Source organism: Calonectris borealis, chromosome 10 (assembly GCF_964195595.1).
Source record: "Calonectris borealis chromosome 10, bCalBor7.hap1.2, whole genome shotgun sequence".
NCBI lineage: Eukaryota > Metazoa > Chordata > Aves > Procellariiformes > Procellariidae > Calonectris > Calonectris borealis.
The window spans coordinates 3926264-3941141 of record NC_134321.1 but is presented as its reverse complement, the minus strand read 5'-3'; the positions used below and the strand labels follow the sequence as shown (position 1 = coordinate 3941141).

The following is a 14878-nucleotide window of genomic DNA, read 5'->3' as shown; positions in this document are numbered from 1 at the left end:
TGACTCTTCTCTGTGGTTTTCTTAGCCATTGGTTTAGTCTTTCTAAGGTGCATAATCAGTTATGTGAGGTAACGATTAGAGGGCAATAAAGTGGATCTATCCACATGACGCAATACAAATGAGATAAAAACCAACATGAGCAACAGTATTTATGATTTCTCCATTTTTTCTTTTTTTTTTTTTTTTAAGAAAAAGGTAGAACGAGACGTGTGATGCTATAGAAGCTCTGTAGAAAGTGTATAATACAGTTTTCATGTGTGTGACATGGAAAGCGCTTTTTCCCAGTGTGCATGTAATTGATTAGTACGATACATGTGCAGACGGGCTGGCGAGCAAAAGTCACGCTTGTTCTGAAGAACATCGTGTTATGGGCAGAATGGGTAATGAAGACCTTCGTTCTGTGTGTTTGACATTTAACATTAGCATTCTCCTTGCAGTTTTATGTAACTTTAACAGATTTTAATCATTCAAGCAGAATTTTCCACTCCTGATGTTTGTTGTACTTCTAATTTAATGTTATTTACTTTAATTTCCAGCAAGGTGGAGTTCACATTTTTCCAAAAAATAGGGTAGGAGAAAATACGGTGTGTTTGTGCTCGGTGTTTGTACGGTCACATCACGGGGAACCAGCAGCATCTCCAACTTTTGGACTTGATATTTGGTAGTGTAGTTTAGGTCCATGTGTTTTACTGTCCCATGGAAAGCAAAACACCATACGTAAAGAGAAAGGAAAAGTGATCATGTAACTACGCTTGTGTAGTTAGTGGGCTCCACCTCCGGGTTGGTTCTAAACCATACTTCTGTTTGGTCTCTTTACCAAACTTTACCAAACTCCCTCTAGCTAGCTGGGGGAATGGACTTCGTTTTGCCCAATTTCCTTCAATACTCTTTTCTCCTGGTACTTAGTAAATAGGTGAGTAATCTTACGTATTTCAAGGCTTTTAGACTGCCTGGGTAGTGTGTGTGCTGTGTGTTTTGCTTCCTTGTTGTTCTCTGCTCAGGCACCTAGTTGGAGTCGAATTGTACCTCTAAAGATCAGCTGTTCCTTAAAATATGGCATGTGTGTATGTGATCAGTCTAATCAAATATCTCCTGTGTGATCACCTGAAAATAATGCAGTCACTGACAACTGCTTTTCTGCATCTTGCCAGTAGTGAAAGGGGTGATGAACGTGGATCCAAGGGAGAGAGAAACAGAATTACCAAGTCTCTTCCCTTTCTTTCACAGCTACAGCAGGTATGTTCAATATATTGTCAGCTAACTGTCTTCAGTTTAGTTGATTGATGTTTTGATTCAGTGCTCTGAAAAAAGGCATTAATGGTGGAGAGAAGCAACTGTTGAAGCTAAAAAATCATTGGGATCTGGAGCGTTTTGAACGATGATTTTTCTCTTACAATGGTAAAACTACATGAGTGAGTGCAGAAAACCGCTGCCCATGCTCAGAAATAATCTTCACCTTATCAACAACACAGTTCACCTGAAAGCCTTGTGCAAAACGTTTCCATTAACACAAGCTATTGAAACAAAATGACAATAAATTGTAGCATTATGCTACTTAGAAGAATGTCTCAGGCATTTCCATTAAGATTATAAACTTTTTACTCCCTGGAGATCCCAGCCAAAAACTTGTCCCATAGTTTCTCTCCTGCCTCCGCTGGGATTGTAACAGCTGCTAAAGAACAGGGGTGAAACAGGAGTGTCCCACATAGGTGGGCTGGGCTTTTGCATGTGTATTTTTCTTTAAGCTTATTGTTTATTTTTTAGCTGTAAAGTTGTTCATGGAAGAAGGACATTACTGTAGACTCCAGCATCTAAGGCAAACACAAGGAAAGTAGGAAATGCAGAATCAGGATGAAATTCCCATTCCTCTCTTTTGCTACAATGTTTGCTCTAGTGATTAGACTTCCCAATGCATAAATTGGGCCAAACCCTGCACTTATTGCCCTGTGTAAATTCTTCTGGTACTTCTTGCTTGGTAGACTGCAAAGCCCACTGGTAATTGTGGATGATCCACCTGTAGAAGCAAACCCAAACTGAGATTTGACCCAGAACCTTGGGAGGAGGCTCTCCCTGTCCAGGCAGGGCATGTCAGGATTTCAGAATTTGTCCTGCAGTGATGTGGATGGTGTTTAACTTGTATCCGTAAATGCTTTCATGCAGTGTCTGTGGTTAAATCATTACATTTCACTACTTTTTTTCTTTAAGTAATCCCTTGTATATCTGGTAACGTGGAAAATGTTGGAAGCTTAATGGCCTTGACTTACTGGGAAAAGCAAGTGTTGTGAGATCCTCCACGAAGATGGAAGAGCTAATCTCTTTTATTACACAGAAGGAGGAAAAATCAGAGGAAGGCAGAAAGTACAGGAGATGGCTTGCTGTGAAACTCTCCATTGTCATGAGTCACCGACTGCAATTTAAATGAGAAACACGCAGTGTCCCAATGACTTTCACTGTCTCGTAGTTAAGCTGAGAGACAAGAATAACATTGATGTAGAAGGAGATTTGCTTCACTTTTGATGTTAGTTTTTCTTTGGTTTTAAGATTTCATGTGTGAAGCCTGCCAGGATTTTCTTCTAGGGATCTTGGGAGCCTCCCCCGAGTCCGTGAGGCAGAGAAGTGCTGTGAGCGTGCATCTTGCATGGCACGGATGAAGCAGTGGGCTTAGATTTAGGATTTTTGATATTTGACAGTATTCGCCAGTGATGTACATTGTGAATGAGTTCACCTGTCTGGGATGCATCAGAAAAAAATGACCCCTAATGGGTCAAGTGGGAATAATAGCTGTTTTCTGCTGTTTATAGAGGTAATTCGTTTGCAATTAAATACCTTCCCCCCCCCCCGTTTATATTGTCACCTTGCCACTAGCACAGGGAACTCTCAAGTAAACACAAGCCCATGCTGTGAAAATCACTAACGCCAAGTGGAACCCTCATTGCTCTGCAGTGGTTTCTGTTGTTGTCCGATGATTTTCCTGGCACGGGGATTGCCATGCTCGTGAATGGAGCCCGTTAGGTGCTGGGTGCTGTAAATTTTTCCCCCTCCTTTACTACCTGATAGAATTTCTCCCGTGGCAGACTTCTGAGGAGCCCGCGCATATGCGCTTGGGAGGGGGAGATGCTGTTTTCACTGAGCTTTATGCTGAATGAACAATCTCATTAGACTGCAGGCCTGCAAGGAGCTCTGCCTGGCAGATCCCCTGCCCACATTTCCAGTTCAATAGGGCTCTGCCTGGCTTTGTGTCTGCGGAAGGATGTGCTGCAGAGCAGGAGCTGGGATGGCTAAAACTAACTGTGGCATGAGCTGGTTTTCAAGGTGAGGCAGGATTTCTCCTAGGAGGTGTTGCTTTACTAGAACGTGTTTGTTTGTTGTTATTAGCATGAGAAAGCTCACGATTGTGCTATTATTTTGTGCTTTGAAAGAGGGAGAATGAGTACACAAAAGAAGAAAGCGCCCTTGCCGCAAATTCATTTTGAAATTCAGGAGAATTTGCATTGCCTCCGTTGGAGGAGGCTGTCATTAGCAGTCTCATCTGAAAACAAACTGCAACCTGCTTTTATTTCCTTTGTGCGTGGCTGACACGCCGTCATTCCCAGTCACCCAGCCCAGTTGCCACTGTACTTTGTTTTATGCTTCATGCTTGACCTGTGAGCTGAAACGCTAATCGCTGATGAAAATTTCAATTAATATAAAACTAGTTTCAGCCAGAAATGTGGTAAGCTCATTTAGGAGATGTAGTATCTCAAGGAAATATATAATTGCAAAAGCCTCAGACAATAGTTTAATTTTTAACCGGCTGGTGTGCTCTCAGATGTGTCTGCAAAGCTCAAATCGGTGCTGTTTTGTTACCAGCAAGGGGGAGTGATTCCCATTGCATGTTTGTAGGGCTGTGAAAAAGCCGTGCTCACAACATTCCTCTACTACAGTGTTATGTCCTTGTGCTGGAATAATTTCTCTGATGTCATTGGTTAACAAAAAATGAATGAATGTATGGCCATACCTTTAAGAAAAGGAGATACAACAGGTACACGTGGGGGGGTTAGGCTGCTCTTACATCTGTAAATGTGCATATATATATAAAGCCAGGAACCTTATTTTATGGTGACTTGTACCTGTATTATGCAAAGTACGCTTTATAGTGCAATGAAGAAATATAATCTAAAATTTCATCATGGTATTTTTAATTCAACTTTAACTTTAAATACCTTAGAAACTTGCTAATTAAATAATTGTAGATGTCTCAGAGGTCTGCAAAACATTTACACAAGCGATTTATGCTGCAGGATGTGGTATATACAGCTCAGGTACACTATCTTAAATCCAAGTTTTCCCCTGAAAGAGAGATTGCTGCCACAGTAGAACTGGAAGAAGCCGAATGTAAAGATATGGACTGGTTCCCACTGAAGGAAAGACTAAGTTTGTGTCTACAGACCTAAACTCATCTGTTACAGGAGCTGCTGTGGTGGCCCAGTGCTCCCACTGCTCAGCGTTGCTGCCTGGTGACCTACTCCAAAAGTGGACTGGGGAAAGAACAATTTTACATGCAGTGAGGCTGGCCAGAGAAGCAGGACCTGAGACCAAACCAGGCAGCTAAGTTACCCCACCGCCTGCGCACGCTCTGCTTCAGCTGGTGCTCTGGTGGGGCTCAGTTTGGTAACGGGATTGCAAAGGGGGGATACGGGGAACTGCACAATCGCAAGTGATGTAGAGGGGAGGACCCGAAGGGAGTCGAGGAGAGCAAGTGAGACTATTAAGCAGCAAGTTTAACACCGCACATATTGAGGGACTCATTATCTCAGGTGATAGAGGTCAAAGTATATCATCAATTAAGAAAAAAGAAAAAGGTACTTAAATTTATGGAAGAAAGGCCCATTGGTAGCTATTACGGACAAAAGGTTAGATGCAGCATCTGGCTCAGAAAGTCCCCAACCAGCTATAGGAGGTGGGGAGGATGTATATACCAGGAGAGGATTCTCTTGTGCTGCCTCTGCTGCTTACCTGCGCCTGCCCCGTCAGGAGGGCTGAGCCAGAGCGACTTTGGTGTGACCTGGTGTATAGCTTGTTGTTAAGTACTGTTGTTCTCCTTAAATCAATAGAGATGCTTGTATTTATTCACATATTTAAGAACATCCATAATGGTGGAATTTGGCTGCAGGGTATTGGGTTTATGTGCTCCTAATGGTAGGAATAACCACATCAATGGTTATTGTAAGCGCAGTGTCAATAATGTTATAACTAAAGTTTAATGACGTATTCATCGTAAACAATGTACTGTTCACAGTTAACATTTATTTCTTTGGTTACGAAAAAGCTAAACCAGGTATTGATCCCCACGCTGGATTTTCTTTTGAATCTTTATTACAAGTGCTGCTCAGAGGCATTTTGAGCTTACAGCAGAGCTGATCTGGTGGGGCTGGCAAACCTGGTCTCCTGACCGTCTTTTAGGGCTGCTACTCTTTGAGCAAGTTTCCATTATGAATATCCACGTAAAGTGAACTTTGTTTTCAGTAGTTGTGTAATTTGTATTAAGTTGGTTGTTTTATCAAATGTTCCAGCTCTTAAGCTTGCTCACACAAATTTTCACAGGAAGCAAATGCAAAAGTGGGGAGTTTTATTTAAGATTGCTTGACTTAAAGTTTACAAATAATCCTCTGCTGGGCTAAGTCAAGTCCAGTTAACATTAGATGGGTTGAGCAGATAGACTGAAATGGGTACTGACAAATTGTTTATTAAGTTTAAATATCATGTGTTGCCAGAAACATTGCTCAGTTCCACACTGTGTTTAAAAACCAAACTCCTGCTGACTTGAAAGGAGCCATCCAGTGGAGCATGTTGGAAGGTGTAAGCAAAAAAAAAAAAAAAAAAGGGGAAAAAGTATTCAGATAATCTAGTTTGTATGAATCATGTTGGTGAAATGACAATAGGGAATCCATTTATTTATTTTTTCAGGAAAACCTGAGGACCTCACATTCTTTGGCAGCAAGCACCTCTAGGTCCTAGGAAGGAGGCTCGCATTGGCAAATGTCAGCAGACAGCTACAGACAAGCAGATCGTTTGTCCTGATTATAAACCACATTTCTTTAGTTTTCAGTCATTGGGTGTGTAAAAGACATGCAAGGCTTTAAGAAATATGGTCCTTGTACTCTGTGATTTAGTAGTACAGTGCTACAGCTACTACATGTGTGAAACAAATTAAATCAAATCTGTCAGGTGCTGTGCCATTATATGGGTAGAGTGATGACCAAGAGAAACCATTAACCGTTTATAGCTAGCTTTAAATGGCTTGAGAGCATAGGGTGCGATCTACTGCGACTTAAGGGGGCTTGCATTTTAGGATTTTGTTGGGAACAGCTGGGAGTAGATAGGGAGTATTTGAAAAAATGGAGAGCCGGTGCCGGCTGCCTTCTCCCGGGGTCAGGCACTTGGAAGGGAAGATGCTCGTACACCTTTTCAGCTTCCACTCAGCTCAGGGTAGATCTCAGACAGAAACAGCATAAATTGAGTTTCCACACAGTCAGAACAAACACCAAACTGAGACGTCGGTCACAGCCGGGCTGGGGGACAGGCACCAGCCATCACCCCGCTGTGTCTGCCCGGCTGGGGACATGCCCTGCCCGCCCGATGTCTGACTTCTCTTCCAGACAACCAGGACCTGACAAGCTGGGCTCCCAAAATCCCTACTTATTTCTTAAAACCTCGTCCCAGGGAATTTAATTCTAATACTTACACTGTTTATTGAATTGAATGTTTTACTGCTGCTTGTGCTGCAGTAAAACATTTCACAGCCTTGTGTGCGTATTTCTTTATTATTTATGTTCATTCTCTCACATTTTTAGAGGTTGTTTTGTGGTTTGAGAAACTGAAAGACTGATGGATTACAAAATTGGGAAGGCATAACAGTTGCCATCATATTTGAAACACATAAATTTTGTTAAATAACGTTGAAGTTGTTTAGCTGCACTGAAAACTTTTACTTTACATGTGCTGTCCAATAATGTTTATAAAGTCCTTGGCAAGATAAATAATACATAGACTTCTCTCACTAAACGTCCTGAGAGCGGAATTGCATCTAAAAAAAAAAAGTCTTCATGCCTATGTGCTACAGTCTATTTGGGAATATTTTACCACGGAAGGAAGAACGTCTTTCTGATTTGGGTGATTATTTTAATCACCTCCAGCATATGCATCACGGACTGCTTTTCTGAGAACAGACATCATCCAGAAATAGGGGACTGGGATAGAGACAAGTGAAGGTTATCTTCTCCCTGGTACTAACACTGGCATGTCAAAAAGCTTTTAGGGGAAAAGCTATGTATTACATTGACACCTGAAGTAAAACGGTGGGTCCTTATGAATATTCCTTCTCTCTTTTCCAAACACAAGTGACTCTGCGTGTGGGTGGTTTTTTTTTGTTTTTTTTTTTTTTCGAGGGGGGGGTGGAAGGGGGCGGGGAGAACTATAGCTGCATAAATAGTGTAGCTGTAACATTGCATTTAAGGCTTCACTAGCATAAATCTCAACCTACCTTAGCTAATTAGTGAAGCAGGGAGGTATTGCTACTCGCGGCATGGAGAAGCACAGAGGTGATTAATCCTGTGTGATCCCCGGGGCTCAGCCGCTATCCCAGGGGACCATGGCCCCTGCTCTGGGAGCTGCTGGGGGCCCATTTGTCCCACACTGGACACATTTCCTTGCCTCGTGTTTTTTGTCACCAGTTTGCTGGAAGGCTCCGCAGCGGAGGGGAGAAATGGGCATGGAGGCTCACTGGGGTGAAGGAGAACGTTTTCTGAGTAGAAGTCCTTGTCATTATAGCTGTCACCTACGGTGTCCCCTGAAGCAGGGCACCCAGATGGGAGCAGTGAGCATGGAAACAGGCAGGTGGAGCATCCCTGCTGCCCTCCACTCTTAATTTCCTCAGCACCCGAGGTCGCTCACTGTGATCTTTGATGGAGTCCCACCTTCTCCAGGTTTCACACAACCAGCCTCACCCAAGAGGCCTTCAGAAGTGGTAGAGCTTCAGGAAGCTTCCCTTCAGAGGGGTATGTGGGTGGGAGCCACCTCCCCGGCCGAGGGGTCCGGGCTGACCTCGGGCTGTGATCTGTGCAGGGATGGAGGCAGAGACGTCGGTTCCGGAGCATCGGTGCTCACCAAGCTGAACCCCGACCGCGCCGCCTGGGGCTCGCCGGGACGCGGGCAGACGCGATGTGCCCCACGGTGCGACTGTCAGCTGTGGGTAGAACCCAGCCATCGCCCCTGGCTGAGCAGGGATTGCTGATGGTTTGGGATGGGGAACATTTTGACCGTGGATGGGATTTTTTTTCTTCTTCTGTGATTGTAATCGAGAAAGAGTGAGAGTACTTAATTAAGCTCCCGTGCTATATAGTCACTTAACTGGCAACATACGGTATAATTAAATAACCAAATTTTTACTTCTCATACCAGGAAGCAATTTTTTTCCAGAGTTTTGTTCTGTTATTCTGTAACTGGGGCCACCCCAAAGGCTGTAATTTCTAATCACCAATGGCTTTTATTTAACAATCTTGTAACGTATATGTCACTGAGAAATTAAATCTGATTCTAGCTAATGAAAAGGTCAGCTTAGAAATGTACCGGTATTAAGCTGTGGGAATCCAGTACTTTCATGAATATTTGTGCTGTACAGGACTTATACAGGGACCAAATCTTACATATTTTAAGAGGGAGCCAAATAGCTGAGATTGATGCCATATTTTGTAGTGCAATGTAATTTCTCTTGGAAGCAGTAGACCAGTAATCTGGGAATTTTGGCTGTCATGCAGCTACTATTTATGAGCAATTTTAATGTAGTAATTACATATAGGGAAAATTTTTCACTAGGTTTATGAGATAAATGGAAATTTAATTTTTTTTTTGTTGTTTAGTTGCCCAATATTTTTATTACAGGCTTCTGGAAGCAATTGTATGCAATAAAAGAATCTGGAACCGCATCGCTCCTTAGAAATACTGATATTTTGAAAGATTTGCTCACTGTAAGTTAAAGGCAGCTCATTAAACAAACAAATGAGCTGTCCTTAGAGCAATCAGTATTTACTATTAACTGAACAGCACAATAAATAATGAATTGCAGGTAAGGTACTACAGATAAGTATTTGCAGTGAATTCAAATTATTTGACTTAGCCTGAGGCAGAGAAAAGAGAACATAAAGATAGAAATGGAGGGAGGAGGGGGAAAACGAAAAAGGAAGAGGAGGGATCATAAACGTAACATTTGTTGTAGCATACAGGTTCACTCATTGTGCCGAGGAAAGGTTTTCTTCGGTAATATTTTGCCCCCCTCCCTGGTGCAAGGGATGCTGTCGCCGACTCCTTGGGAGAACAAAGGAGAATGTGGGATTCCTGGAAAAAAGCAGGGACCCAGAGCAAGCTCTGGGCCTGATCCAGCACACCGGCTTGGAGAGCAGAGCTGGTGTTTTTACCAAGGTCAAGATTTTGCAAGTTGCTTTCTGGCACTTACCAGAGCCCAGGAGAGCGTTGTGCTTTGGCACCAGTGAGACCGAAACCTGCCCGTAGCCGCCAAGTGCTTGCGCAGCTACCTCATTTATTTCTCCAAATTACTTAAGCAGTTAAATTGTTCATTTGCTAGGAACTGGCACAAGATGAGAAATTTTAGTTTGGAGTTTAATCATCATAGGAGTGAAAGATAGTGCTGCCTGAAGTTTGGGTACGCGGCTGTGTTTAAGGCAGGGATGGATGGGGTGCCTGGAGGACGCCTGATATTGCTCATTTAGGAAGGGGCTCGGGGTTGTTTGGGTGCTGGAGATGAGAGGGAAGGTGGGTGATTTAATCAGGGACTCTGCAGTTTCAGCTGAGCTGTGGGCCTGAGGCTCGGTAGGACAGCCAAACGCGTGACAGCCATACAAAATGCCTAACGTTGGCAGCCCTGTCTATACATCACCTTAAATAAAGTTAATCACTTGGCACAGGTCTCCTTGCAGGGAGGACGGATGTCCGTCTGCCGAGGACTGTCACTGTCCGGTTCGGGGCACAGAAGAGTGACCGGTTGAGTGGGGCACGTCGGGGGAGATGTGCATTGAGCGTTAGCCTTCCAGAATAACTGCTGTCGCATCCAGCACAGCCAGGATAACGCCTCTGCTACTCCGTTAGGGGTGATATATATATAACACACGAACAGGAGGCTTATCTTGCTGGATAGTTATCACTAGGTAAATACCTCCGCAAAGATACTGCTGCTTAATTCATGTCACCCCGGGATTGTACCTCGTGGAAACTGCCGCAGAGTAAAACGGCAGGGGTTAAATGCAGCTGCAGGGAGATTTCCGAGCGGCCTTTGGAAGTATCCGATTGCCGTGCACAAGTCCAGCACCCTCGGTCCCGAAGTGCTCGCTGCTTCCAAATGCTGGTGCTGTCGGCCCCCTGCATTAGTATTCACCACAGCGAAAAAGAGCGAGGCGCTAGACAGACCGACTAATTACAGCAGCCTGCAGAGGCAAGTCGTGCCGTACCACATGATAAAGGATATCCTTTTTATTTAGTACATTTCTTCTTTGCTCGCTGTCACTTTTTTAAAAAAAAAAGAAAAAAGAAAGTGTGAGCTAATGGGTTTGGTGAAGGAATCAAGCTGTTTTCCTTTTTTTTCTTGAATATAATCTGAATCTATACAATGCTTTGTAACATTCATATAGAAAGGAACTTCCTACCCCTCAGTCCGCAACCTCAGCAAGCTGCACACCTCCGTGATCGTAGCTCCCCTTCCTCTGCTTGGCGTCCTGACAGGGGCTGCTCTGGTCCCCCGAGCTGTCAGCAGATGGGGGGAGAAGAGGGCTTCGCTACCACTAATGTACCATCTGCAAGCAGCAGCACTGGTCAGATTTTTTATGAGCCTAAATTGCAATTGTGTGGCTAGAGGGTTTGCTGTCAGAGCATCTGTTTTCCCATCGATGACACAGATAGATCTGGAACTGAGCATCTGCCAGGACCAGGTAAGGCAGGGGAGGAGAGCCCAGTCCTGCAGTGACAGAAGTCGTGCAGCCATCAGGTAGCTGCTGGCGGGGTGCTGTGCGGCTGTGGGTCGTGTGTACCCCCCACGCTGTGATTTTATTGCCCAGATTTTATTGGACTGAGGTTTGGAAAGGTCTATTGCTCACAAGTCAGAGCTAGGAGAAATCGAACCGAGGGAAATATCGACTGCCACAAAACAGAACTTACTGATGTTGCCTGATTCTGCCTGATTTGCACCCAGACACAACCTGGGGCTGGCAGCTCAGCCAGTGGGTCCCCGTCCCCTCCGGTGCCCTTCTGCGCTGTCCCCCTCAGTGGAGCGAGGCCCTAAGCAGATTAGTCAGCTTCGTCCATCAGTGAACACTCGGTGCCTAAGATACTTATAAGACGTCTGGTTTTTAGCCTCATTTCTGAAGAAGTGAGGCTTATGTGATTATAGTGTCTGTCTCTTGTCCCCTCGTTGGCCAATTTCAATCTTCACCCAGGGATTTTGATCTCAAAGACTTTAACTTCCAGAAACTTTTCATGAACTGGTGACCAAGTGAACAGAAATTATCCTGCTAATGCTTCTGGAGAGAGGGCCGCAGCACAAGCTGTGGCTCATCTCCGAGAGCCAGTGCGAGAGGGAGCATGCCGGGTAAAAGGGAAATCTCTGCTTCATGCCAGTGTTTTGTAGCGGCCCAGCAAACCAACCATCAGGAGCAAAGCGTCATGGAGCGGGCTGCGTGGCTCGGTGCTGTCTCTGCTCCAGCTGCAACCAGCTGTGGGCATCCCTGGTCCCACCTCCTGCCTGCCCCCGCATGCCAACCGTGCTCGGTGATCCCGGGATTGCTTTTCTGATCTGTGGATTAACCGGGTGGTACGTGCAAATACACAAGAGCTGTGTGCGAGCCAGGCTTAGCCTCGAAGTATATTGCTGTGGTCATACAGCTCTGCTTGTGAACTCAGTGGCTTGAATCAGAGCTCACTGTGCCATGCAGGCGTGGGCTGCCGGCGGGTTGGTCCTTACCTCCATCATAGTAGCCTTGTCTTGAAAATTGCTCTTGCAAAATTATCTTGACAACTGAGGTCTAAATTCTCTTGAGACTGTTGTCCCGTAAGTGCTATGTGTGAGAAGATGCACAGGTACAAAACATCTTACACCGCTTAATGTTTTGCTGAGATATTGTGAATGATGCTGGCGACTGAAATCCTCCGTACACCCATGTTTGTAGAATTCTCTGTGCTTTACTCCTCTCTGAATTACACTTAAATGCTCATTAGAGCTGAATATGTCTCCTTTTGGCAGGCGCCTGAGGTTTTTGCCTTGTAATGCAGAACCTAAGGATGTATAATGGATTGTGTAAAACCTATGTATAGTAGTTCTGGGATTATGGAGGAAAAGCAAGGGTTTTGTGTTCGGGTCCTTATTAATGAACTAAACTAGATTGTGTCCTTTTCTAAACATAAAGGGAAGATAAAAGACACATGAGATTTATGAACAAGGTCATTAGTGTACCAGATTTCTCTCATTAGAGTTGTTACATTACTTTCCAACTTACACAACTCTCATTACAAAAATTTATGAACTGGAATGATTACAAATATACCATCATTTAAACCATTCCTACTTTTAATTGCAAACCAAAAAATAATTATACTTCTGTGCTATAATGGATTTGTACTTTTGTGCATGTTTTTTTTTGTTAGAAATTTAATAGAGGACCTTCCCGAAGCCAGGGAGTGGGGAGAGAGGAGAGGAAATTGTACCATTTAGTGCAATTTGCAATTTAGCTGCAAATCCTGAAGCACTGCTTTAATTTAGTAACCTTGTTAGAGCCAAGTTAATACTGCAAGCTAATATGGCTGTTTCTTCTCCTCGCTAGACTTTCGGTTTCACATCCTTACATCTGATGTGAAGTGACGGTGAGAGGAAGCATAAGGTATCTCTCATTCTGTTTGGACTCCTTGTTTACAGAAGAGTGATGGAGATGCTATTAAGCACAAAAGGGATCACCATATGCCTGTTTTTCTTTGTACTGAGTTTGGCAGCAGCTATTGAAATACCATTATCAGGTGAGTTGTAGCTATTTACTGAACACTTCCCTGTTTTGTTTTGGTACCTTTTTTTTTTTTAACCTTTCCCCGAAGAAAAAAATATTAAATCCTGCTTTTCAGTTGTTCCATTTTGAATTTAATTCTGCTAGAACATGGCCTTTGGGAAATTCAGATGTAATAAAAATGTAAGCTACTTTGTTTGGACCTGTTTAAATGTAGCAGTAAACTTGTCTAATAACATATATCTGTGTTTGCGATCCAACACACCGCCTAGCTCCGAGGGTTTGGTTTTGTCCTTCACATAAATTCCTCGTTTTGGCTCTGAATCTCCCTGAAGCGTGTTTGATGTACATATACCCTTACTTACTTGTCTTGCAACCTGCCGTTTCAGCCTGAAAAAGGAGCAGGTGTATGTCTCGGGGCGTACATTAGTCCCCGGAGAAGTATTTCCTACGCCTTGCATACCACCCTGGGGAGCACCTCCTTTATCCCTCTCCGGCTACGATGCATTCAAACTGCCTGTTTTACACGGCTGGTGTGGTTTCAGGACACATGTGAAATATGGGATGAGGCTCATAGGGGACAATCCAATGAAAGCCGGTGGACCCCACTGCCTGGAGTACAGCCCAGACCTCCCAAGCTTTGTGTTTTTCAAACATAAATGGACCAGGAAGATTACAAACTACACTTTTTTTTGGGAAGAAAAAACCACAACAAAGCAAAACTCGACAGTGTTGGGTTTTGAATGAATTACAGTGGGGATAAAGAAAGAAATGAATAAATAAATCTAAGGAAAAAGAAATGTAGGCTCTTCACAGGGCTTTGGGTGCTGTAGCCTCAGAGTAGGACACGGGCCAGTTTCAGGGCATCGTGTGGACCTGCTGTGAGCTGTTAGCACTCCAGAGTCGGCCAATAGCCCTGGCTGCAAAGGAAAAGGCAATCAAGCAGGTTTATAGGATATTTTTCTAAAGCTATCGGAACTTGTTTAACAGCATTTGGAAGTAGAAATTTTTTAGAGGAAGGTACTGCAGTGGCTCCTTGTGTTTAAATAAAGCAAACGTGGAGCTGTGACTGTAAAGTGCAGACTGTAAAGTCTGGGCATCCACTGCTTTTAAGTACCTACACGGGGGAACCATCTAGCCCTTAATTTGCTTTAATGAAGCATTTTATATTTTAATAAAAAGGAATTATGTCTGATCAGTGAAACTGGTGGGCTTGGAAGTGTTCGGCTTTGAGACCACATGGTACGGCAAGACACCACATTTCGCTCCAGCGTTGAGCTTCCTGGACTTAAAAGAGAAACCAAAGAGCATGTTAATTTTCTTCCTGGCTGTTTATAACAATGTGATGATCCTATTATCCCCAGCTCCGCTGCGGGGAGCATTCTCCCTCGTGCAGCTCTGTTACACAGACATTCGCAACACTTTAATTCCCTTAGAAAAAAAAAAGTTAGTGAAACATTGCGTAACCGTGAGACTGGTAATGGCTCTTCCCCCGCTGTACCCTAGAAGAGGTATTAAGTCATTTTTGCAGTCCATGGATTTCCTGGCAATTTTATCCAGGGTGGAGATAGCATTTGCTACTTCATGTGTGTGTTTCTGTGTCTGGATTAAAAAGCCAGTTATTGACTTCACCGCTGAATAAATTTACCAGTCCATGCTTTGGCTTTAGCTCTAGCATGGCCCCAGCTCTCCTCTGCCCTGGATGGGTTGGTCGTACACAGAAGCGTGTGCCGGTGATGCCCCTGCGCGGCTGGCGGAACACAGTCAGTGCTGTCAAGCCTTCCTCTGGCTGCTGAGGCCACGGTAGTGTTCAGTTTTGGGAGGAGAGAGTGTTGTCAATGCCA

General features: G+C 44.0%; 1 protein-coding gene across 1 annotated transcript in view; it reads left to right on the top strand.

Moving 5' to 3' along the window:
- Window positions 1–14878, top strand: part of CHL1 (cell adhesion molecule L1 like) — a 107912-nt gene that overhangs the window by 38409 nt on the left and 54625 nt on the right. The window contains exon 3 of the mRNA XM_075158607.1: window positions 12861–13050. Within this exon, the coding sequence (XP_075014708.1) occupies window positions 12960–13050 (91 nt within the window). The 5' untranslated portion in view covers window positions 12861–12959. The remainder of the gene's footprint in view (window positions 1–12860; window positions 13051–14878) is intronic.